The 27,068-nt window shown below is 38.3% G+C and overlaps 1 protein-coding gene across 4 annotated transcripts; it reads left to right on the top strand.

The window, feature by feature from the left end:
* The first annotated feature begins 329 nt into the window (after window positions 1–329).
* Window positions 330–21,984, top strand: LOC121315650 (fibulin-7-like). Of its 4 annotated transcripts, XM_041249920.1 has the most exons (10): window positions 330–756; window positions 3,128–3,290; window positions 11,108–11,278; window positions 14,934–14,981; window positions 16,577–16,702; window positions 17,998–18,135; window positions 18,611–18,682; window positions 19,418–19,555; window positions 19,939–20,077; window positions 20,508–21,984. In XM_041249920.1, exons 1-10 carry the CDS (start codon window positions 682–684, stop codon window positions 20,878–20,880), a joined length of 1,443 nt encoding a protein of 480 aa, XP_041105854.1. In that variant the 5' UTR covers window positions 330–681; the 3' UTR covers window positions 20,881–21,984. The 4 variants fall into 4 exon arrangements, with proteins under 4 accessions (XP_041105854.1, XP_041105855.1, XP_041105856.1 ...); XM_041249921.1 differs by lacking the exon at window positions 14,934–14,981 and having other exon boundaries at window positions 331–756; window positions 20,508–21,983; XM_041249922.1 differs by lacking the exon at window positions 18,611–18,682 and having other exon boundaries at window positions 332–756; window positions 20,508–21,981.
* The last annotated feature ends 5,084 nt before the right edge of the window (window positions 21,985–27,068 follow it).

The following is a 27,068-nucleotide window of genomic DNA, read 5'->3' as shown; positions in this document are numbered from 1 at the left end:
TTTCTAAAGACAACAGCATGCGTCTAGGAAGGAGAACGTGATTCTACTTACATCACGGTAACTTGTCCACATCACTTGTACTTGGGTACCTTTCACAATTAGGAATTACAAAAAAGCTACGTTTTTAAATATTCCCCTGGCATGGCTTTTCTATATTGGAAAAATGTAAAAACAAAACAAACAAAAACGTATAAATGGCGTTGCAGCAAAAATATTTTATACCCACTTAATAGTCGCTTGTGGAATTACAAAAATTGACGTCATAGATATTGGCGCAGACATATCTATTACTGCTAACATTTATTGCTTGAGCTTTCGAACTTTCTTTGAAGAGGAGACTTGTTAGCTTTAGAAGACTGTCGGTAATTTAGCGAGCTGTGGGAAACTGGTGGGAGGGCTTACTGCAGTCCATCTCTGAGACGTAACTTGTCTGTATTTCGCTAGTTTTGTGTGCTGAAGACACATCTAGTTTACCACAATTGCACCATGTACTGAGTAGGCCTACAGAGAAATTGATCACCATAATTTATAATATAATAAATACATTTATAAATTACCGTTCATATACAAGGGGGCTGAACTATAATTTCAACTGCTTTTGCACATAAGCAATTGATGCACTTTGCGGAAAACAATATTTCCACAGATTTCTTTTGAAGTGGTCTCTTTTTCTGTATAACCATGACCACTGGAATTCACTGTGGTTGTTTATTTATACTGTTTTTTACAGCTTTTCCTCATTCTCAAGCAGCACAGGTAAGTTTTTGCATCTTTCATTTGGTTGTGTGATTTAGCGTAGCCTAATACTCGCTGCACGCCAGCCAGTAAAAGAAAAGTAGAAACTGTACAGATTAACCAGAGAAACTGAAATGTATGAACCCACTGTGGCTTTTTCAGTTACACGTTTTAGTAAAATGTCAAATTACTGGCTATGGCTGTAGACTATTTAACGTAAACGGCTATATTAATACATAATACATTCCTTTGCCAGGCAAGTGAATGTATTTCAATCTCATTTTGTGATGCAGTAACGTGAAAAAAAAGTATTTTCATAAGAAATTCGCTTCACAAATGAATAGCGGTACACTATACACTACGGTACACTAAGGCTAGTGTTTTATGGGTCTGTGGATCACCAGTAAATCCTGTTTTCATGTTAGCTAGTGATGCTGAAGAAGCACAAGGCTTCTCCTTGATAGCTGGAATGGAATTCTTCTTGGAATTTCCAGAGTGATTAGTAAAAGAACTGTCTCAGGCCAGACCTGTTCTTTTGAAGCGTTTTCCATTAGGAATGCAAATCTGTTGTATTATAGATAATGCAGCTCTCAAGATCTGTCATATGGGCTGTTTAGGAATGAGTTATATTCTTCTGAAAAGCCCTGTGATGAAAAGAATATTAAACGAAATCTGCAGTCAGGAAGCATGAATATGCAAATATGTATATTTTAGCAAACATTGTAAAATTCCAGCTATTTTAGTTTGTAAATTAGTAGATCTTTTTGATTGCCATCTAATCTACCTGGGTTTACTTTCTTACCTTTTGTGATATACTGTTTAAAACACAGTTATAAAATAAAACAATGGCACATTCATGCACCATCAAAAACAACAAGAGCAATATTATGCAATGTGAACAGATGGTGAAAGGTGAGACTTTCACTAAAATTGTTATCAGCATACATGGCCAAGCCTAGGGTAAGGAAGCTCTTTCAAAATTGTGCCACGTTGTTATACAGTTAGTTACTTCTTGTATTGAATTTACTGTCTAGAGGACTAATATTTAAAGTACTGTAAGATGATCCACTTAATTACAACTCCACAACCCTTCATTAATTTTCATATCATCACAGCAGAGGAAGTGAATTAATGTAAACTGTATTTATCATGCAAAATGAAAGGGACATCTAAAATGTAGCACCACAGATCAGTGTGACAATAACATGAAAAAATGCTCACTTGTTACAGTATCCTTGAGCCCTGTCAGTAATCTTCTGTCAATAAGCTTTGCTAACATTATTATTGTTGGCTAAACATGAAATCACTATCTTCTGGACAGTTGATAACCTTGAGATTCCTGACCCTAATCACAAGGCTTTCACTTTATAACGCTGTAGTCAGGAGCCATAGTTAAGAAGAAGAGACCATGCTGTTTGTGTTCCACCTTACAATGACAATACTAGTGTTTGTGTAATGGCATTATGGGGCAAATGGGAGCCATTACCATGCTGCCTTATAACCTGTTCTGCAGTATAAATATTAGTTTATGATAAACATATGTGATGGTATCCTTAACTCTGCCAACAATTTACTAAAATCTTAAAACCAACATATTATTTGAACATTTAACTAAAATGTTACTGTTTTATTAGGATCTTGCATTGTTGATTAATTTATTGCACCTTGAGGCATTGATCCTCTGTAATAGGATACGTTACGTGAGAATCAATGTAAAATAAGTACAAACTACAATGTAAAGATGCCTATAAATGCAATATGTTGAATGCTTAAATAGTAAACAAGTGTTTTCATCAAAGGTGTAAGCATTTAATCTTTTAAACATAGATGTACAGCTTTTATTTATATATACATGTATTTTGTTAGTTATCAGAAGGTCCATCAATTTTCACTGCTGTAGGTAATTGTTTCTCAGGGTTTTTTTGGGTAAGTAATCTCATAGTAGCTAAAAGTCATGAATCTCAAACAAGAGAGTGCTCCAGATCACTTTTAAAGTGAGTGATGGCATTTGAGTTATTGAAATCCACCCAGACGAATACAAAGGCATGGATGCCTTCCAAGACATACACAATGAGCATTTGGACTTCGGTCCGACATCATCTGTTGAACAGCTTCAGTCCAGCTGTCTTTATACAGAAGACAGTCAAGCCATTCAATTGTGGTCAACCCAGAATAACCTGAAGAAAGAACATGAATATTAAATGTCTTGCTAGTGTTGTCAATGTGTGGAAGGCTAGAGTAAGCATTCATATCGTAATATTATTAAATACATCCTGGTGTCGATACAGGTTCTATGGTACATTACCTACAAACAAACTCCAGAGTTAAAAACTAAAACAACTGTAATTTGTTGAATTGGTGATATTGATGGAAATTATTTGTTTTTTACCAGAACTGTCTGGATAGACAACATATTGTGACTGTGGTCAGCCAAATGGAAAAGCTCTTGAAAGGGCAGGAAGCACGATTTACGGAAGGGCTCCGCATTATGAAAAGCAAACTGGCTGCTCTACAGACCTCTGTGTCCAAGTCGCCAGCTGCAGAGCCATACACAGGTATGTGTTTAACAGAAGGTACTGTACAACGATGCTGCTTGAAGTCCTAACAAAAATATATCAACCAATTCAATGTTAATGAAATGTATTGGGCCACTAACCCTAAAATATAGCTGCCTGCCATAGATTTATCAACCAATTCAATGTTAATGAAATGTATTGGGCCACTAACCCTAAAATATAGCTGCCTGCCATAGATTTAAGTATCATTGGCTAAATCAGCAAACATGTCTTCATAGGAGTAAGAGACAGTGCCATATAGTGATCTGCAACTCTGGATCACGTTTTTTTTTTTTTTTGCTGGTAATACAATGTAAGCTGTAGATGGTGCTGGCGCTTACTTATAACTACGCTTGCTACTTTTCAGTATTAGTCGGTAAAGCTTGTTAAACCTCGAATTAACCACTGATATGAATTTGTTTTAAATAAATTTATATAGGATAAATGTCTGTAAAACCACTTGCCTTTTTAATTTCTTCCCAAAAATAATCATTTAGAAATCCTCTCGTTTGTGTAGTTTTTATACTTCTTGTCTGTCCCGTCTCTGTTCCTCTCTGAATGGCTAGGGGTCGCTGTCAGTCATCTCAGTGGTCCATTAGTACTGTAGTTTCACTGTCAGTCATTTCACCCTGTTCTGACAGACCTTGTTGACTGAAGCAGCGCTAGAATGCACTCATTTGTTTAAATGACTATCAATCATCAAGACCTGCACCAACTGTGCACTTTCATTTGCCAGCTACAGCATCTGTCATTCAAAGCACCTACTTTGAAATTAGCATGTTAAGGTGTATGTAAACCTTTGCTTTCGTTATACGTTGACAGTTACTAGTTTGATTTGAAAATGGGGCGCAAGGGGAAAACGCTTAATGAATATTGTGCACAATACCCTGGCCGACAGCTGAAGTCTCCACGGCAGGACGACGCGGGCTCAGACTCTGAATAATAAGTGGCAGTTATTTCTGTTAAACTATCTAATGTTTTGTGCTGTGCATATTATTTTTACTCATAAATTTATGCTGTTTAATACATTTTTACATGCTGCGTTTTCTGTGGCTTATTTGAGACCATTTTTAAATTTGTGTAGGATCTTTATCTTCACAAGGTATAGCTCTGCTGTGACGAAACGTTATTTCAATTAGAATGCTGGTAACCATGGTTTTGTTGCATTTTGAATATGATAAAGGAGTTTTGCTAAATGAGACTATTTTCAATGCCATAAAAAGTCTTAAGCATAAAGGTCAATTTCACCCATTCTCTGCTTGAATTGAAAAATAAAGATAGAAAAAAAAGGTAAATTGTTTCTAAAATAAACGTCGATATTATTCATCGATTTGGCAAAAAAATTTAAATCAAATAGTAGCAAGCTTACTTGTAAGACACTTTGGCTGATCTAGCCTGTGTTACATATGGCAACTAGAACTGAAGAGCTGCTCCTAAACTCATTGTAAAAAAAACACATTTCTCAGTAGAGTAATTGCAACATGAACATCATTAAAAGGTAGGGAGGCATTTAAAGCAGCTTACTCTTTAGGTTTGCAAACAATTTGAGGAAATGAGTTGGTAGATATCTTTATTATACATCTATGGTTATGGGTAGAGGCAGTCCAAATCTGCTGGAAAATATGCAAAAAAAAAAAACTGTAGACATTTTAACTAGATATCTGCAGAGCGTTCTACGGAGTATTTGTATTAATAATGTAAATGTATTTTAATAAAAATGTAACTCAATGAAACATAATCATGTCAAACAATTTATGGGTTAAGTAAATCCAGTTTAATATATCAAGCATTTTTGTCAGTAACGTTTTTAGAAACTGTCAAAGAAAAACATCACATGAGACTTCTTTTTGGGTCGCATTTTCAAAGCGTTACCTCCTTGAATTAACTTTTGCTTTTTTAAGGAGACAAAACATCTGTTGGTTTAACAAAACTAGAACTGAACAACTAAGTTATATATTGCAGGTCACTTTAGCAGTCTGTTTATGATATGCAGAATATGGCAAATCTATGTAAGACTTTGAATTCCAAGGAAAGTCTGTTAGCCGCAAAATGGGACTGCCTGTTTATGGGTGAATCCACTAGTTAATAGCACCCAGCAATACCTGCCTGAGCCTCAGTCTTGATATGTTTTCACATATCGCAATCCCCATATATTCACACAGAAAATGGCAACCTCAAGTGACTCATTGAGAACGAATTAATGTTTGTGATTTGCCTATCATTTTGAGATTTTGTAACTACCTGTGTGAAAATGGCTTTGTGGACTGTGAATGTGTTTTTTATGATCTGTCCTTAATGGGGCCACCTTGTCAGCTTGTCTGGGAGATTGTTTATATGCCTGGCAGTTGAACGGCCCTCACACTAGTAACCAAGGAACTGAAAGTGCAGCCATAAGACTCTATCCAAACATTTTCATTGTCAGCATTATGAATCCCATCTTCTCTGTGTATGCTTGCTTTGTATCACATACATATCGTCTTGCATCAACTGTAAAGCTATTTTAAAATAGTTTACACCAGCTAATGCCAGTATTAGTGTTGATTTGATTTCCATTACATGAAAGTAGATGTTTAACTTCATGCTGATTTGAACTTGGCTCTCGCAAGGATTAGCACCAACTAAGACGTAGCTTTGCAGTAAACCAATGTGATCCATCTGCATCTCCATCCACTTGCGTTGCTTTCCATCTGATGATGTAGATATCCTTCTGTCTGGTGTTGATTGCTGAAGTGTAATGCTGGCTCCAGGGATCAGCTCATTTTGCCTCCCCAGCGCATCAGCACACACAACGGCTGCGATGCTGGCTCTGGGGATCAAGCTAGTGCGGTCTCCCCAGCGCATCAGCATGACAACCGTCTGGATTGAGCTAAGTAGGGTACATCTCTGGGGTCTTCAAGTGGGCACCTTCCATCCTTGGTGTTTCGTTGACCAGCCCACAACACTTGAATAGGGCTTAACAGTGATTCTGGCGTCCCAGCATCACCCCCCTCCATCCCCCACTCAGCTCAGCCCAGCTTACTTACGTGTACATCAGCGTTGCTTTCTTTCTATTGTGCTTGAGATCCCCATACAGAATCTTTCCGTCTCAACCACAGCCAGATGCTGCTCCTTTCTGCTGCTTCAGATAAGTTCTTCACTATGCAACGCAACTCTTGGCCACTGAACCCAACATCTCTGAGAAACCGGGCTGTATAGTGTGCGACAAATCCTCGACAACCCACCTCCACTGGGTAAACTCAGACTCTCCATCCTTGCAGTTCCGCTTCAGCAGCTAGTTGAGCATACCAAGGTTTCTTCCTGTCATACGCCTCATCCACAGCATCTTCCCATGGCACTGTTAACTCTACCAGATGAACAAGGCGTGCTGATCCAGACCACAAGACAATGTCTGGTTGAAGGTTAGTGGTGGCAATCTCAGGTGGAAATATAAGCCATTGACCAACATCTGCCAGCATCTTCCAGTCTCTAGCAGCTTCCAGTTGTCCTGAGCGAGGCTTGATTTTAACACCTTTTCTTTGTGGTTGTTCTCCTGGATGGAGGAATATTGTCTTTTGTGTGTAATGCCTTGATGGAACTGGTGGCAACTTATTGGTCAGGTTACGCTTGTCTTCCAATGCTAAGGCCAAACATCGTAGCACCTGGTCATGGCACCAAGTAAACCGTCATTGGCTAAGACCCACCTTACTTCCTTTCAAAATGTGCATTCATGTTGCAGGTAATGAACACAAAGGACATGAGGGATCCTCACCCATCCAGAGGTTTAGGTTCTGTGGTGATGGGAGAACATCATATGCTGATCTGATGAGGAAACTGTTCCTGCTCTGTTCCATTGTCCATAGGTCTTGCCAGACGATCTTGCGTTGTTCTACACTTTCCCATCTCATCCATTCTCCCTGCTTGGCCTGGAAATTGGCCTTTACACACCTGATCCTCTCCTCCTGCTTTTGCACTTCATTGACTACCAGCTTCCTCCGTTGAGCCGGGGTTGCCTTGTGCCATGTAGGAGGAGCTGAACTGAGACCAAAACCTCCTTTTCCATGCTGAACTTGCCCCATAATATCACTGATTCAAAGAGCAGTCTTTGCATCTTCCATGGCTTTCTTTGCTGCCCACTTTCTTCCAGTTTTCAAAACAGGTGCTGCATTTGTGACGTGACTCTACTAATGTCATTTTCAGTTGGACCATGGTGCATTTAACCTCCTTGGTTAGAGCGAAGACAGCTGAGGCAGCATGGAACTCCCAACCATTTCCTGACATATGGACTGATTAAAGCTTCCAGCTTCCCTACTGTTGTGAAAGAAACCTCGTACACAGTCAGTGGCCACAGCAGTCTTGGCAGTAGACCAAACTGAAAGCAGCAGAGTTCCAGTTTGCCTGATAAAGCGCTGCTGTCTATGCTGTTCAACCCTTCCACTGCTTGTTGTCTATCTTCTCCCACACGAACGCCTTTAATTATAGAGATGCTCCTTGATTTAGTGGGCTTGAATTGCATTTGTGCCCATTCAATGTTATTGGTTAATTTGCCCAATAACCGATTAGTGCAGGCTATTGTTGTAGTCATTGTTGTCATGTCATCCATGTGTGCTCGAATTGGTGGTAGTCGCATTTCAGAAGCCAAGCGCTCTCCTCCCACTACCAGTTTTGATGCCCTTATAATTACTTCCATTGCCATGGTAAAAGCCAGTGGAGAAATGGTACATCCTGCCATTATTACTTTTAGGCATTGCCATGTAGTGTAGTTGAAAAACTAAATTGCAAATCTCCAAAGTAGGCTTTCATAAATTTGTTATTGTCATCAATACGCTGAAAAAATCAAATGCTGCCCAAAGAAGTTCATGTGACACTGAACCATATGCATTAGCCAAATCCAGGAATGTCACATGGAGCTCCTTCCTCTCCGTTTTTGCTGATTGAATTTGTTGCCAGATTACGCTCATGTGTTCTAAGCATCCTGGGAAACCTGGAATGCCTGCTTTTTGTACTGAAGTGTCAATGAAGCAGTTCTTTAATAGGTAGGTTGACAACCTCTGAGCCATAATGCTGAAGAAAATCTTGCCTTCTACGTTTAATAGGGAAATAGGACGAAACTGACCGATGCTTGTAGAATCCTATTCTTTTGGTATAAAGACTCCACCTGCTCGGTGCCATGCTCTTGGTACAACCTGTTTTTCCTATGAGTCTGTTACAGTAGTGACATTGTGCACACTGCCTTTAACAAGTATTGTGACACCCTGGTAAGTAAGAGCTTCATTCTTCAGTTGAAATGACAAAAGTGCTTATATACCTTATTTGGAATCATAATAAAGCATTACCAACAAATTCACAAAACTCTTCCAATTAAATTCCACATGTGTTATTTCTACCTTTTCTATAAGTCAGGTTGCAAAGAAGCACTGAGGTTGAATAACACAGACCTAATGCATGTGTGAATTCCTCTCCATAATGTTCCTTTCAACTCAGCCTATAACATCTGCTACACTTTTGGGGATTAAGCCATGCTGTTAAACCATGAAAAAGAGTATGAGGTTATGAAAGGTTCTGAAATCACATACAGTGGCTCTCAAACGTATTCACCCCCCCTTGGACTTTTCCACATTTTACTGTGTTACAACATGGAATCAAAATGGATTTAATTAGGAGTTTTTGCCACTGATCAACACAAAAAAAGTCCATAATGTCAAAGTGAAAAATAAAATCTACAAATTGTTCTAAATTAATTACAAATATAAAACGGGAAATAATTGATTGCATAAGTATTCACCCCCTTTGCTGTAACACACTTAAATAAGCTCTGGTGCAACCAATTGTCTTTAGAAGTGTGACAGGGTCTTCCTCGTGTCACGCGTGTAGGTCGCCAATGTTCAAGCATACAGAGAGACAGACGCGGTGTTGAAACGCCAGCACAGGCGCGCAGGTTTTATTCACACACAAACAGAAAACGAAAGTAAAATAAAGGTGGTCATATGACGTTACCAGCGATGATAATGCATAGAGGACTAATACAGCAAACTGTACAAAAAGTGCAAAATAAAACACAATACCACAAACTATAAATCAAAATGTGCCGTGAAAACGTCAGGCCTTGCAGCAGCCCCGATCACAGCGATCGCCTTGCTTTTATACTGACGCTCCGCTGAGACACGCCCACCCGCCTGCTGGAACAGCTGATTGCTTTCAGCTGCTGCTCCACACAGACGGGTAATCGTCCCCAGCGGAGCGCCACAGCAGCTAAACATTTAAATCAATATTAACAATTAACACAAAAACATACAATAAACTACATATTTCCATGTGTAAGGCTTACGCTTTGCCACAGGAAGTCACATAATTAGTTGAATGGAGTCTACTTGTGTGCAATTAAGGTGTTTCACATGATTTCAGGTTACATGCACCTGTCTCTGGGAGCTCCCACAGTTGGTTAGTACATTTCCTAACAAAAACTACATCATGAAGACAAAGGAACATTCAAAGCAAATCCGGAATAAGGTTTTTCAAAAGCACCAATCCGGTAGGATATAAGAACATTTCCAAGGCATAGAATATCCCCCGGAGCACAGTAAAGTCCATTATTAAGAAATTGAGAGAATATGGCACAAATTTGAATCCGTCTAGAACAGGCCATCCTCAAAAACTGAGTATCCGGACGAGAAGGGCACTAGTCAGGGAGGCCACCAAGAGGCCTATGGTAACTCTAAAGGAGTTACAGTCTTCCACGGCTGAGCTGGGAGACACTGTGCATACGGCAACAATAACCCGGGTGCTTCACAAAACTGGCCTTTATGGGAGAGTGGCAAAAAGAAAGACATTGTTGAAAAAAACTCACATCAAATCTCGGCTAGAGTTTACCAGAAGGCATGTGGAAGACTCTGAGACCAAGTGGAAGAAGATTCTATGGTCTGATGAGACCAAAATAGAGCTTTTTTGCCTCAACGCTAAACGCTGTTTGGTGCAAGCCTAACACTGCACATCATCCTGAGAATCATGCAATGGGGATGCTTCTCTGCATCAGGGCGTGGAAAGCTTGTGAAGATAGAGGGCAAAATGGATGCTGCAAAGTACAGAGAAATCCTGGAGGAAAACCTGCTGAAGTCTGCAAGAGACCTGGGATTGGGAGAAGATTCATCTTGCAGCAGGACAATGACCCCAAACATACAGCCAAAGCCACACTGGCGTGGCTTAAAAACAAAAAGGTCAATGTCCTGGGGTGGCCCAGTCAAAGCCCGGACCTCAATCCAATTGAAAATATGTGGAAAGAGTTGAAAATTGCTGTTCACCAATGGTCCCCATCCAACTTGATGGAGCGTGAGCAATTTTGCAAAGAATGGGCAAAAATTGCAGTGTCCAGATGTGCAAAGCTGGTAGAGACTTGTCCAAATAGACTCATGGCTGTAATTGCTGCCAAAGGTGCCTCTACCAAATATTGACTCAAGGGGGTGAATACTTATGCAATCAATCATTTTCTGTTTTGTATTTGTAATTAATTTAGAACAATCTGTAGATTCAATTTGTCACTTTGACATTATGGTCTTTTTTTGTGTTGATCAGTGGCAAAAACTCCTAATTAAATCAATTTTGATTCCATGTTGTAACACAATAAAGTGTGGAAAAGTCCAAGGGGGAGTGAATACTTTTGAGAGCCACTGTAAGTTCTGGAAGGGAGTGAGACTGTCAACAATACATTTTCTAAAGGAAGTTCTTCAAGAAGGTTACCTTGGCTTTTCTGGTCCAGGGCTATTCTGCCATTGGTGGAAATGGTTATGTAAACATTCTGAATTTCCCTTTTCTAACTAATATCTTTTTTTTTAAATCCTGTGTAGTTACATGCCCTTCACTTGAAGCTCCACAGTATGGGCAGAAGTTTGGTTCCAAGTATTTAGTCGACCACGAAGTCCATTTCACCTGCAGTCCCGGATATCAGCTGGTTGGCCCCGGCTCCAGAGTGTGCCAGGAGAACGGCATCTGGACTGGGGTTAACCCTGTGTGCAAAGGTACCACATTATAATTCAACTCCTCAGTGTATAGTCAAAAGGTTAAAAAAGCAAGGAGCGTAACTTAAAAAGAAAAAATATATATCTATGGTTATCAAAAGGGAAGATTGTTCAGTGTTGCTTTTATTGTTTCTTTTTTCTTTCTTTTTTTTTTTTTTTTTTTTACTGAATTGCACATGTTCTTAATTTCTACACATAACTAACCCTTCCACTGGCTTGATTTCATGTGAGCTTCTGAAGTAATTAATAAGTCACGGTTAAGGTATGAATGTAGTGTAGCTATGTCACAAAGACGGCCTGAGTGGGTGGTGTCAGACCAGAGCCAGGAAATAGAACAAGAGAGAGGTGGAGTTTGTTGGAGCTGAGCGAATGGTCTCGCTCAGCATTTAATAAATAAACAGAACAGCAAAATAAAAAGGTTGTAGCTTACAAAAACACAGGACACGGCACTGGTAGCCAAAATAAACGGACAAACAAAACGGACCATACAGACAAAACATGGTGAGCTTCTTTTTAATGATTATTATTATTCTTATGATTATTTTTACCTCCGTCTCCAATTCCATTCTCCACTCACCGAACACACAACCCCAAGTATTTGAAAACATGCTGCTTTTATGCAGCTGTACCGAGACTCGACTGCTAATCAGTCAATTAATAAAGTGCAATTCCCCGTGCTCACATATACGTTTTACTTGCACGTGAAGTGCTGTGCAATCCTTGTGCCTAAATACAAATAATCATTTTAAACACTTGTGTTACACAGACCCGTTTATCTCCTGTGTACCAATGACTATACACCAACATTAAACACACAACACGCAACATATAACAGAAAGTACACACAGGGGTGGGCACTTTGTCACAAGCTGCCACAAGGAAATTCTATCGTTTGTCTTATAGGTAAAATATACAGAGACAAGGATTTAAAAGGTTGGCATTTATTTGAATAATTATGACTAGGCTTAGAATAGTGGCTGCGTATTCATATATAATTCATAAGTGGAATATACAGTATGTTTTGTTGATCAGTTATCACTTGTGCTCCAGTTTGTGCGATGTAGACTAGATAGGAACTTAGCTGAGAGAACCCAATATATGTGTGGTACAGCAGTATCTTATGTGATGAGGTGTGCATGTGTAAGAAAGCGCATCACCTAAACTAGCAGCATGTTATTTTTGCACCTAAAGTGATGTACAGCATTTTTTTTCTTAGTAAACTCAATCTTTGCCATTACCCTTTCCAAGGGCCTTTTTAACTAAACAGTTTCAAGTTCCCTAAGCAGACTCTAGAAGTCCCTGGGAAATGACAGTACAAATGTCCAAACAAAGATTGTAATGTAATTAGAAATAACTAATTAAAAGTAAACTAATTAAATACATAGCATTGTCATGGTATTTTAAAAGATGCTTTACAGGGTTCCTTTCTTAGGTAAATGCCTTTTATATTCTGTCACCCATTTTAGCAACACTGACTGAGGCCCCATATTCTAGACATCCATGCACTATAAATCCTGTTTTGTTGTTATCCATTCCAAGGAGAAACCCCGCTTGGCTATCCATTCTAACCTTGACAATGTTCTCTGAATGCCCAAGCGAATAAAAGAACTCAGCTTGCTGTGGGATTGTCAGTAGGGGGTTCAAAACCGCACAGTGGGGTTCTCACACAGATAAGGGGTCTTTCATTGGCAATTTCATGACATCAAACTATATTGAAAGAAGCTCTGGCTAAAGAGGCATTAAATCCTTATGAGAAGAGAACATCTGTTTTGTGATATTCAGCCCACATTCCAATCCACAGAAACAAATTATCTCTCCCTTCCAGTAGCTGCCTCTGCTCGCATGTGCCAGCATTCAACGTGAAAGGCTGTACAGCCAGTTCAAGGACGCATGAGTTAACTCAGTGTACATTTCATTGAATAGGTTCATGGTCTAATGGCCTGGAAGTATGCAAAGCATGCTATTGATGGCTCCCGTGCCTGTGTTCATGGCAAGGGCTGAGAAATTCCTAGAGGTATAGTTTTCATGGGATTGCGTTCCCGTAATGATTACGCCTCAACAGGGTACAGTATTCTGTCTGTTCAGGTTCTTGGGGTGAAAACATAGAACCAGTCTACTTCAAAAGCTGTGTTCAAAAATCTCATTGAAACAAGAGCAATGTGTAAAAATATATGCTGGTTCAATGAGAAAATCCCACGAGTAAGTAGGTTTAATAGGTGTACTATTTATATTTACACAAATAAATGCAGCCGTTAAAAATACATTTGTAGAGTTTGTTTTTATGTCAACACCAACTATGTTTATTTGACAGTACATTTAAATAAATTACTTTTTATGGTATTTTTTTTTTTTGTACTTTTTTATTAATAATTTAATATGAATAATTCACAAGGGACCGTGATCATAAAGCGCTTATGTTATTTGGAAATGGAAGTGCTTATGAATACAGCACAAGATGAAGTCCCGTGCTGAAAATCAGAAAATCAGGTTAGCAGTTGACTGTAACCTTTTTCAAGAAGTATAATTAGCTTGTTAAGATATTTTTGGTTTTAAGAAGCTAGCGTTCAGTCATTTGTCATTAAATGCCATGAAGTGACCATAACTAGATCGAACATACGTTTCTGTTCCACCTTGTCTTTGCTTTGATGTTTTTGATGCGTTTGTTGTCATTTAAATATATATGTTATTTTCTTCATATAGTACTCTCGTTAATGGGTGGCCCAGTATTCTGCGGAGCAGTTAATAAGGCGGTATGGGCATGGCTTCCATTTGCTCTATAATGCCTTTACACAAACACTTGCATTCTCGCCATTAGGCGAAATACAAATTGCACAGTCTCCTACCAATACTAATTCATTACAGCCTAGTTATTGTATTGTATTTAATATGTATGATAGTGAAAGTGTGTACTTACATTTTGGTGCTGGTAGTGGGCATTCATACTTTCAAATCTTTTCTTATGAAAGTTTATAGAAATGTTGCAGTTTACCCTGGTTTTACGATGTTCATGCCATGTATCTCCCTGAGCTTTACCATGGTTTTTACCATACTTTCACTGGCTGTGCTGTTGTATCGTCAATCAGATAACATTGTGTGGTGTTGGTTCTTGAAAACCTAATGGGGAAGTACTGTTCTAAATGAACTGTTATTTCTAAACCAGTGAAGCTTTGACTCGTCTGAAACCTGACTTGAGTCTGGCAAGTAAGCTCTACACATTTAGATTTGGGTTCCAAAAAATCAGTTACAAAAGTATCGATTCCTTGTGTACATGGTAATCATCAATTCCAATACATTTTACAGTTAGATAAAATATATCACTTGATTCTATATAGGCTGTAGCAATATTTTATTTTACAACAGATGTTTTGGTCGTATGTGAATTAAGACTACCCAAGGTGATGAATTATAAAGCTTGTGACTGAGTAGAGAACGCTGAATGGTTAGGGCATTTTGACAATTTTATAATCGAGTTTTTGTGACTATTCCTCATTACACAGTTAACCTTCACTTTTCAAATGCAGAGGTGTGGTCAGTGAGGGAGGATTTTACCCACAAACTTGCTGTGACACACTGGGATTCCCAGCTTTGCTTTCACAATAAAGTCAAATTTGTTGTCATATATTTTTGAAAACACTTTATTCAAATCATGCTGCAGGGAAAAAGAAAGAGAACAAGGCTGTTGGACATTTGAAAAAAATTAAAGGTACGTATTTATTATTATTGATATAATAATATAATAATAATAATACATAATAATAATAACAACATATCGGGGGATATATGTGGATTTTTAAGGTGTTTTTAATACAGCTGTGGCTTTGAATTTCTCTTTACATTTATACTTGTCTGTCATTAATAACATCTGTTTATCTAAGTTTCCACTTACACCTTGAGTTCTTTGTTTGCATGTGTGTCACAGATAGTACAATAAACAGTATCAACGCCACACATCAATTCCCACTATTACCTTGGTTAACACAGCAAAAAACTCTTTGTGATAATGGTAATTATTTTTAGTAATTTATTTGTTTGTTATATTAAACCATATATTGACAATAACTGTTTTCAGGCAACAAACTCTTTCTTACATTTTTTAAATATGTATTTACACTGATTTCACAGCATCAGTGTGTGTATATATATATATATATATATATATATATATATATATATATATATATATATATTATATATATATATATATATATATACACATATATCATTAAAGGGAATGTTGTCTGGAAGAAACATTTGTTAATATAGTGATAAGTAGGAATAATTTAATAAATATCCCAACCTCATTACTAATCTACAAGTTATCCGTAATTAATGGGGAAAATTACTGAAACTAAGCAATTGAATTACTTATGCTTTAGGTTGTTGGAAAGTTTTTTTTTTTTTTTTTTTTTGGATGTACGATATGGGAAGCATGTTGTTACTGTGAGGTAAGTCATAAAATCAGTTTCTTGGAATGCATCACTAATTATCAATAAATGTAACACTCAAAGGTTTAATTAATACAGTATACATTCATTCAAGAGTTAAACAGGCAGGAATACCGACTACCAGCATTATTTGTAAGCTTGCTTTTCCTAAGCGTTTTGCATGTTTGTTAAACGTTTAACCATAACTGTTTTTTGCATTTGTGCTTTGTCATTCCTTTTATCTTATTAAAAACAATTGTTGCTCAAACTTTTATTTCAGAAAAAAAAAGATTCTCAAGATTTAGCTATGCATTCACTACTGCGTTCTGGTTCTGTAAAGTCGTTGATCTTTGTTCAGGATTCCACCGGGAGCGTTGCATTGGTGCTCTGTGAGTTAGAGGAAAATCTGGCAGGGACTGAGTCACCTCACTGCACTACAGCAACCTCTATTTGCTCATAGGGAACAAAATTGACTTTTTTTTCTGCAATATTATTTTTATTCAAATGTACCCCTGGTTGACAACCTCTTGTCTAGGGCAGTATTCTAGTCAGTAAGTTCTAGTTAATGTATATACAGTATGCTTTTCTTTCCATTGCAAGCTGGAGGTACTCCTTTCATGTGAAGGTTAAGCTACAATAAATTTACATGTTTTGGAGCAGTAACGTGTACTGGAGTAGCACCTTTTAGCCTATTGCTTAATCAGAGCAGTAGAGATGCTGTTAATGAGGTAGAACAATGTAAACCATTCCCTCGCATGGTCAGCTGGACTCGCTTATCAACTCACAATTGGATCTTGCCAACACAATCTCAAAACGTCAAAACGGCAGCTGATTCCAAAAGCAAAGCTGAGGATTGACACCTTTCTCTCCCTAGACATCAGCAAGTGCTCCAGTAACCCGTGCCAGAATGGAGGAACATGCAGTGAAGGTGTAAACCACCACAGGTGTTCATGCCCACAGAACTGGAGTGGGAGTCACTGCCAACATCAGGTGTTGACAGGTCTGTAGTGTCAGTGTTTCCTAGACTCGCATTTGCAGGCATGATTTGACCTGGGGTCGATTTTATCAGCCTGTACTCCACGGTGATAAACCACCCCAGGTTTTAATTATACAGCACTGGGGAATCCATCCTGGTTTGTATCAACCACTATCTGTGCTTACTCCAGGGTAATCCTGTTGCTTAAAGTAATGGTATATTAGGTTAAGTAATCTGGATTTACCAGTACTGTAAAAGAAAATCCTTGTTCATAACATCAGTCCCATAACTTAAAAAAAAAAAACATGAATATACTTTTTTAAAAAGATGAATGTAGTTGGGTATAAATTGGGTAATGTGTGAATAAGACTATTGTATCAGCAGGGCAAAATTCCCCAAAAAGTACACATATATTGTACAGTAAGTGAGACTCTCCTATTCAAGAATGTGATAAAAGATTAAATTGGGTTACAAATGGAAACGGGTACTCCAGAAATATCTGAGAGCTTATATTAGGGTTTTTAAGCCCTGTAACATATTCTTAGAGGCAAATTTAATGTATTTATACTGCAGAGGTATATTTTAAAATGTTACTGTACAGTGTTTTTCTTGAAAGCAGAAAAGGCAGCATGAGGTTTTTAGGTGCCTTGTATATTCCATGTCTGTGGTCTTAAGGGTTGTTTCTTGTTAAAATGTCAAGTCCTGTCTTTGCTTCAGAGCCCCACAATTTTCCCTGGCTAACCTTGGAAGTTATAAAGTGCATTTTAGGAATTGTTTTATTTTGTTATCAAAGTATTTTACATTCACTGCTCTACAGAGCTAAGACACATTTGTTCAATAGCAATACAGCAACATGCTGTTATAGATCCACAATGTACCGGCATACCTTAGCATGGTCTCAGCACAGACTGCTGTTACATTGCTTAGGTGCATACATGCTCAAACTCAGATTCAGTTACCCCCATTCTCAAAAAGCTTGCGCATCTCGAAGGGGGTTAGCATCATCCAAACTGCTTTAACAACCCAGGGCTCAATTTAAAACTACTGTTGCATAGCAGGTTGAAAAAAAGCTGGTATGGAGTTTAATTAGGCACATGTTGCATTTTAACAGCTATATGTACACTAAGAAATGACAGGGAAAAAAATAGCTAGACACAAACTGATCTTCAATTAAATTATGCCCTGTTACCCATTCTCTGCTGAGACCTAAATGAACCTGTTTGTAGGGGAGTGGTGGACATGATCAGACACCATGCTCATTGCCAGAACAGCAAGAGACTTGATTAATCAGCTTGTGAACATGTTTCCTTTCTGTGCAGCGCCCCCTGAATGGAGCGCCATGAACGACCCAGCCTTCAGCCGTAAGCCCCGCTGTGCCAAGATCGACCGGACCCAGCACTGCAGCTGTGACGCCGGCTTCCACATGAGCGGTACCTCGGACAACAGCATCTGTCAAGGTAGCAGGAAATTAAGTCAGTGGGCACCGTTATTGCCCTGCTGTGTAATCATCACAGGCACAGGTGCATCACCAGACAAAACCTCACACATTTGAATGGGGAGGACATGGCTTTGATGCCTAAATGCACATGTAAACTCAGTAAGTAAAGTGTGCTTGCTGGTTGAATACTGCGTTAGTTCAGGGCAAAAGAATCTGCCATTTGAGCTGACTGTGGAGGCCTGGTGTTCAGCCTAACTGTTAGTCTCTCTTTGACTATTTTGTCCTGTTAGAGGAATAATAGACATATAATGAAGTCTTAATGGGCAAAGGGGTCTCTACAATGGCAGATCCAGTGCTGTATTATACAGTTAGGACTTCCAAAACTAAAGCCATCAGAATGAAAACTCTGCATTTGAGTATATCACCATGAGCTGGTATTTGAGTCTGAAATGGTTTGTAGTCCTTCACTGTAAGCCCTTGTTGTGTTCTGCCAGAACACCAAGGCCATCTGCTGGACAATCAATACATTACAATCAACAACACAGACCATCTGCAGGTAGATTCAGGTAATTGATTGATTTTTTATTATTATACTTTACAATTTAGAGAGTATTAAAGACAATTAGCCACTTACTTTCAGGAGGCAGTTTAACACAGAAATTTGCTAGCCATGTAATAAAGTCAAATGGAAAAAGCTACTTGTTGGCTGTTTGTATTGTAGCGCTGGACGTGCTGTGGGTTCCAATCGGCAGGTTGATTCAGTGGCGGCGACAGTGAAATAATGAGCCAGACAAAGCTTGAAGTTGAAAGGCACTTAAAGCACCATTTATTGCTCTTCTATGAACCCCAAAAAACTCAACCTGAGCAGCAGCGCTGTTCACCCTAATGTAGCCTAACCGGGCTCAGTCATTGCCCATCTAAGGATTCCCCAAATTAGCATGCTAGCCCCCCAATACCTAACTAACAATACTCCCACCCAATCCCAGCTGTACACAGTCTACACCCACACACCAATCATACCACACTAATACAATACACAATACATGGCATCTGACTATGTGTTTATCCCTCGCTCCCTCTCCCCCTCCTATAGTCCAGATCAGTGTTTGATACCCACCCCACCGCTACAGTATGTTTGCTGTTAAACTACTGAAGGGATGCTTTAGCTCCTGGACTTCCAGTAAAACACTTAACACGCTGCCTTACTGGACACAGGCAGAGATTCAAACTCTAGGCTGCTTGGCATGAATCCCTGCCTCAGGCCAGATGGCATATCTGAAACTTTGCTTGTTTGCACACAGACGTGAATGAATGTGAGGTGTACCAGCTGGATGGAGCTTCCAGACTCTGCATGCATGCCTGTATCAACACCCCCGGCTCGTACCGCTGCTCCTGCCCGGCTGGATACAAGATCCTTGACGATGGAAGGAGCTGCGAGGGTAAGTCTTCCGCACCCTGAGCCCAGCTCAAAACAGTGCCTGACAAAGCCTTATTCATAGACTACTGCCTTTCTAGCTGGAGCAGCTTATTATGATTTATTTACCATGGGACTCGTATCATCCCATGAGTTGGGGCTCCTGCTTTGAAATAAAGAGCGCAGTGCTAATTAGAATTTGCCTAGCATTAAAGTAATAAATGCTTCAGTTTTGCACTGCCTAAGTGTAAATGGTACATTTGACCAACATTAATGTCATTCAGTAAAATACCAGTGCATTTCTAATGTGTCATAGTGTGTCTCATGAAAGTGCTGGTGGCGTATCAGTTCTGATGTCAAGCCCTGATTTGTACCTAATATCCTCTATTGCCCTTCCTTGTTTTGCAGATGTAGATGAGTGCCTTGCCTTGCAGCACAACTGCACCAGGGGAACCACCTGCATTAACACAGGGGGAAGCTTTCAGTGTGTCAATCCAGAGTGCCCAAAGTCTCATGGGAATGTCAGCTATGTGAAGACAACTCCATTGTAAGAGCACCTTTTTACTTAGCAGTGTAGAACTGTGTTATAATGACATTAAACATAAGCGTTGTGTCTGTGATCATCCACTGGTTAATTTCGTGGTATACAGTGGTATACAATTGTGCGCAAGCCAACGGCCATTAAAAACAAATCGTTTCTTGTAAGGCTAGCCGATTAAATGTATTTCAAAATTACTTGCTTGTAAATGAATAATTTTCTTTTTTTGTAGTCTAGTAATTCAGTGAAGGGCAGGGAGATCATCACGTTACAAACATTCAATTCATCTAGAAGCAGTTCATATTAAAGGTTAGATAGTGAACAAGTTTTATTTTTAGTTTTTAGGTTACCTTCTTGAAAGTTCATTGTCGTAATTGAATCATTTATTATCTTTATGTACTGATTTCTAAAAATAAATCTTGTTTCTTTCATTCCAAAGCCAATGTGAACGCAACCCCTGCCCAATGGACAGCCGATCCTGTCACCTGGCTCCCAAGACGGTCTCGTTCCATTACCTCTCCCTTCCCTGCAACCTGAAGACCCCGCTCACTCTGTTCCGCGTGGCGACGGCGGCGGCCCCAGGCAGGCCCGGCCCTGATAGCCTGCGTTTCGGGATCATGGGTGGAAACAACAAGGGCCACTTTGTGATGCAGCGCTCCGACCGGCAGACCGGGGAGCTCATCCTGGTTCAGAGCCTGTGCGGGCCCCAGACCATAGAAGTGGACCTGGACATGTCAGAATACCTGGACCGCACGTTCCAGGCCAAGCACGTGTCAAAGGTCACGGTCTTTGTGTCTACCAATGAATTTTAAGAGACCTTGGTTTCTTACCTTGAACTTTTTAGTGTTCACTTGAAGAATCCATCATGTTTTTCCTAAAGTCCATTCTTCCTTCAGTATCTTTTGAGTTGATTTATTGAGAGGTTGCCCATTTCTTTAAAAAAAAAAAAAAGTTTAATAGAATAAGGATTATAAGAAATGGCAATGGAAACCATTGTCAAGACTGATAACAGGGTATATAAACGAGGTGTAGTACTGAATGTCAGTATTTTCTTCCGTTATTGATGGTATTGAGTCTATTGTAGAAATACTAGAGGGTGATTAGAGTTAGAATCTTCATAATGTTCCAGATCAAGAATGCCACTTAATGGACACTAAATTGATAAACTCAACTAACCCTATGAAAACTGCATATACATTCATTGAATGGTACAATATGATTCTTACTGACCTAACCTATGTGTCATGGTTCTGCTTTCCTTGGATCAGTCAGGCTGGAGATTTATAGTAAAGGAGATTTCATTTACGAAAATTAGAAAAAGTAAGAAATTCCACGTTGTTGCTCTTTTTATATGGACTTGATGCCAAAGGAATCTTTGAAAACAATTTTCATGAAATTATCTGAATTAGGTCATTGTTTTTTGTTTTTTGCATATCTACTTGGATGTTATTATTAACATATGTTAGATTTTTTCTCAATGTTTTAACGGTAATCATAAAAGTTATTTGAATTGGTAAAGACCTCGGAAATGTTAAATAACAACATTATACATTGAATTGATGTTTGAGGTGTTTTTTGAGAATGTTACCTGTAAATACTAGACCAATCAGATGTTATTTATAGGGTTGTTATTCCTCCATAAGAACAGCAAATGAATAGCACCTGCAGGTAATTCAAAATATCAAACATAATCATACCACTTATAACTGTGCCTTAATACTACCAGTGTTCATAATGTATTGCACATAAAATGTATTTATTGAAATAACACTGTTTTATGTTCGTTATTGTTCTATACTGTGACTTGAATACGTACAACACACTTACAGTAGAAATTCAGAGACTTGAAGTGTAGAGGTGGTCACTGCAAGTGCTGCAGTTCTAAAGCTCTACAACTGTTTGTGTAAAGGAGTCAGACTCTTTTGTACAGTGGTTAAAATGCAGCTTGCCACTTCATGGCTGAGAGAGCTTGCATATGTTTGAAAACTATATATTATTGTCACCAATTTTAAGTCAATGTGAAGTAGCTATGAGTTGTTGATATATGATATAATTATAATTTTATTTAATTATAATAATAATAATAATAATAATAATAATAATAAAAAACTTGATAGATATTATTTTATGAAGAGAACAGTATGATTATTATAAGGGTCCAGATATTAAGGTATATAAAAAAAAAACAACCAATTTTATAATTATATATATTTATATATATATATATATATATATATATATATATATATATTATATATATATATATATTATATATTATATATATATATATATATACGATGTGGCTTCAGGCATTATAGCCTTCTGCCGGCCCTCCACTCCAGTCTATATATATATACGTCTGACGCTCCCCTCCATGATTGACTTTCAAGATACCTGGATACATCAAGTTGTCCACTCCCTGGGAGTGAAGAGAAGCATTATCTTTTAAGTTTTACATTCCGATATGTTTCAGCTCTAGTTTCTAGCTACTAATAAATTATTTAAACAGGTATTACTAGTAGATGGCCATTCTACTCATGTTTTAGGCTCAAAGCATTCAAGCTATTCATGTAAATTTTGTTATGGGATGCTGTCATGAGATTAACACCATTGATTGGGGAGATGGACATTGCTGCTTCATACCTAGTCTTATTGTAACACCAGCCTTCATTTTTACAACCAAAGCTTCAGCCGCAAATTGGCCTACTGTACGAAATGTATTTTTTCTGTCCGTTTTGGTGGTCTCTACTTATATTTAATTTGTCCACATATAGTAGCCAACAGGTTATCCCAAGTTTTTAATTGTAATTGGTTTTAGTTTAAAGCCCAAAGGTTTTTTTTTTTTTAAAGAAAGATGACAAATTCAATCTTTAGAACAGATAAACAAGCTAAGTAAACATCTGCAGAGTCCAAGCCAAGGTAAACTTCCTTCCAGTGAGGACGCTGGTTAAGGATACCCAATGATAAACAGTAATGCTACTTATTGCAGCCAAATGCACATATAATGCTAATTTTAGCATGCAGGAATGCCAAAGCCATGCTTGTGAATTCGGTATTATCTCGGAAACTGAAAGAATACAAAGTCTGCCCTTGTATTGGAATGAAATGATCCATTGTAAACTGCAGATCGTGGGGGATGTGCCTGAAAGTAAATGTGAAGGCAGTTCATTCCGCAGCCAGGGCTAGAATAGCTTTTGGTTTGTAATACCCTTAACACTATAAATGCCAATTCAATCTGATTGGCTGCCATCTTGCTTGCAGTCCGGAATGGTTTTCTTATGTGGACTTTCCCGGACTTGAGAAATCATGCAATGTTGTGACCTTTCAACTCTGATGATTCCACGTTCTTCTATAATTCACCATGAAGTAGAGTTGAAAGGTCATGATATCACAATTTATTTAATATAAGAAGCAATAAAAAGTGATTAACAAGTGCAGGTGGCAGAGATGTATCAAGTTCAGAAAATGAATGGAGTTTAGAAAAGGGAGAAGGGATAACCCCCAAAACATACAGGTATGACTTACCCTGCCATTTTCCTTGATTGTTAAGGTGCTGATGATCTCTTTGCAGCCTTACCACGAGACTCCCCTTGACCAGGTCTGCAGCAGACGTCTACAGTGGACTCCCATGAAATGCAACCAGCAGAGAATATAAGACTGGAATAACCAGATCCTTATTGTTTCAAAACCTCACACCAGAACTATCAGACACAGCCTAAAAATTAAAGGTTACCCAGTTACCCACAATGATGGGATCCCTTAATTAAGATGCCATCTAATTATTAAAACTTGTTACCTTATAAGTATTTTATTGGGTCTATTTTATCAGATATTTGAACATATGGTATGTCCTAGTTGAATTCTTCTCCTACCACAATTTCCATTCCTTGGATAAAGTTCACTCACTTCCCAGTTTGTGCAAAACCCTAAATGTAAAACAATTACCCCTAAATGTAAAACCATTCAAAACTATGAACAACTTTTAACTTAAACACTAACTTCTGTACAAATAAATAAATACATTTTACATATAGTTTTTTTTTACATTAAGGGGGAAGCAAGATTGTACATTTAGGGAGAGTTTTACATATTGGGGTTGTACACAGCTACATGACTGACTGCAGGACCTCCTTTCTAGAGTATGTTGTTCTATCTAAAAATAAAGTCAAAGAAAGATAAATAAATCTGGGTTTAGTGCTAAATGATATATATATATATATATATATATATATATATATATTTATCTATATATAGATATGAACTGAAATGAACTGTAAAAGTACATCAACTGGTTAACTAAACGTAATTACCACAGACAAAAAAAAATAATAATTGAATTGAATACTGGACTCCCCAATGATTTTGGCTTAAACTGTTTGGCAGAGAGGTATAATTTCCCACATATTAACCTTTTTAGAAAAATTCCAAATGGAATATTTAGTTTTAGGAGAAGGAAGACTTGGATCTATCTATATCCTCCAGTATAAATGATTCCTGTATTCTGGAATTCATTATACTCCAGCCCTTCCACTTGGTCCTGCTAAACATTGTGATGCAAATCCTTTGTAAATGCACCCATGTTGTCATAATATTAAAAACAATAAACAATTCAGATACATTACAGCAGACATTCCTGAAAATATAACAAGTTTCTGATGATACATATTGTAGTTTCATTTGTTCACATGATGTAACATTGAGATGCATCTTCTTCCAACCTCTTCTAAATGCTGTGTTGTCACTGCTGATTAGCATGACCAGTTTAAAAGTGAATTATTTCAATATCTTGAGACTTGTATATTATTATTATGAAGCAGTTTCAAGGATGAACAGAAGAGGATAAGCAAGATCACTTGCTGTCAAATTTCAAAGCATATTTGCAAATCTGAATGAGAACAATATGAAGATTGTACAGCTGTGAGGCGGCAATGCTGAGGAGGAAGTGACACTTCTGTTATCATCCACTGATCTGCAGCCCTTGGTCCTTGATGTATAAGTGTCTCCTTGTAAGAATGCCCGTGTTTTTGTATAGGGGTTACAACGCTCCCTTGTTGTGTGCATAATTTCAGGTTCAAGCCACATTGATCCACTAATCTCAGTTATGAGGGTACATCATGCAGATGAGTTTGACAATATGGAGGGCCTATTTTAATTTTTAATAAGGCCTTTATTTTTTATGTTTTTACTTTTTCAGTAAATTTACTGAAGTCACTAAATCTGTGATCTATGACATATAAAAGCATAAACCTCAAATTCAATGGACCATAATAGTTGTTGTTCAGATTCTAGGATAACAAATCTAAAGGTAGCATTTTAATAGGAATTAATGCACAGAGCAGACATCCAGGAATTACACACAGGAATAATTACCTTAAATGTTTCAATAAGAGTTTTTCTAATCTGAGAACCCTGTATGAAAGTTCAAAGGGTGGGCAACAAATGACCATGTCCCAGATATTTACTGCAGTTTAATACATTTTTCACAGAACACAGCCCCACCAACTGGTCATTTGAAGACCTGCAGCATAAGGTGTCCTAAATATGATGAGAAAATTGCTTGCCACTGCAGTTTATGTACAGAAATTTCAGTTTGGCTAGTTGGGCATAGATTAATTTCAGTTGGTGGCACTGTACTATGCTTCTTACAAAGTTAAAGGGGAAACCTTCAGATTGGCACTGGTTGACGCAAGACAGAAAATTCTGGCAGCTGGTATGTACTGTATAATATTAACTTAATCTCATGAAAGAGGGATAGAGGTTATAAACATAATTAAATGCAGTACCGTTAGAATTATTAACTGTTTTAAAAGTGACAGAAAACATTTTAATTAACAGAATTGAAAGTACTAATCCTTGGCACTGTAGTGTATTTTAATTTCACACTCTGGTTTAGGTTTATCACTATTGAACTTTTGTTTCTAAATAATATAGCATTCAGGCTGTTGTTGTAGGACTTGTCTTAGGTTTCAGTGAAATGACACCCCTAACAGCAGCCCTGTAAGGCTTTGTAATTGCAGATTTCAGTACAACACAATGCTGCTTCAAAACTGGAGAGAAATAAAGGAACCTCCCTTACAGTAAAGTACAGTACAGTGTGCAAAGATTGCTCAGCGTAAAATATCTACCTACTAAGTCCTGCAGGTATTAATTCATTGTGGTGTAAAGGCTTGGGTACTGATTTGTATATCTTCTGTACCAGTGTTTTGTCATGGAGAGTGAGGTGCATCTGCAACGAGAGGATATTTCCCACATCATTGTCATCTCGAGAGAAAGCACGGCACTCCTCTCCCAGCATTTTCTTAGCCACTGCTTGCTGTTCCATACACAAGTGGTGTAAGTCGACAGGTGGATCCCAAGCGTGTCCTTGTTCGTGTATATTCCGTTGGGCTGTTGTCCCCGTAATTCCTCTTGACGACTCCTGTCCTCACACATCTGTTAGGGTGACCTCTCCAATTCAGTATAGTCATTCTGGTGCTCCAAGAGTCTCACTGGCTCTGGGTAAACAGCTTTAACAGATGGCATGCTGACCCAAGGTGACGTTATGCTTGGAGGTGTTCACTACTGAGATAATGATTGCCATAGGTTCCTTTTGCTTACAGTCACCAGTCCTTCCCTCACCTCCACACCCTCAGACCATCTCACCTTCTCCGTAGAATCAAAAAGCATCACTTGATCCTACTCTAGTGGTTCAATGTATGCATGACCTTGGATGGTGGTGGCTGTCCCAGGCGGTATCCTGACTTTCCTCTTTCCCATCCTGGTGACACAACTACTAATGTGTATCCATCAAAATCTTTAAATGGTCGTTATCACGAGATAGACTCTGTGATTTTTTTTCATCTGTGATTCAGGGCTTCGGTATGTACCAAAGTTGTAATGTGCGAACCGGTTCCTGCTTTGGAACGGACGAACCGGATACAAATATGAAGGATCCGGTTCCAGTGAGTACTGTTGTTTTTAATAAAACTGATTACTAAAAAACATAAAACCATTAAAATGA

The sequence above is a fragment of the Polyodon spathula genome, chromosome 5, assembly GCF_017654505.1.
Source record: "Polyodon spathula isolate WHYD16114869_AA chromosome 5, ASM1765450v1, whole genome shotgun sequence".
NCBI lineage: Eukaryota > Metazoa > Chordata > Actinopteri > Acipenseriformes > Polyodontidae > Polyodon > Polyodon spathula.
The sequence above is the reverse complement of the archived record's forward strand: the minus strand, read 5'-3'. Positions and strand labels throughout refer to the sequence as shown.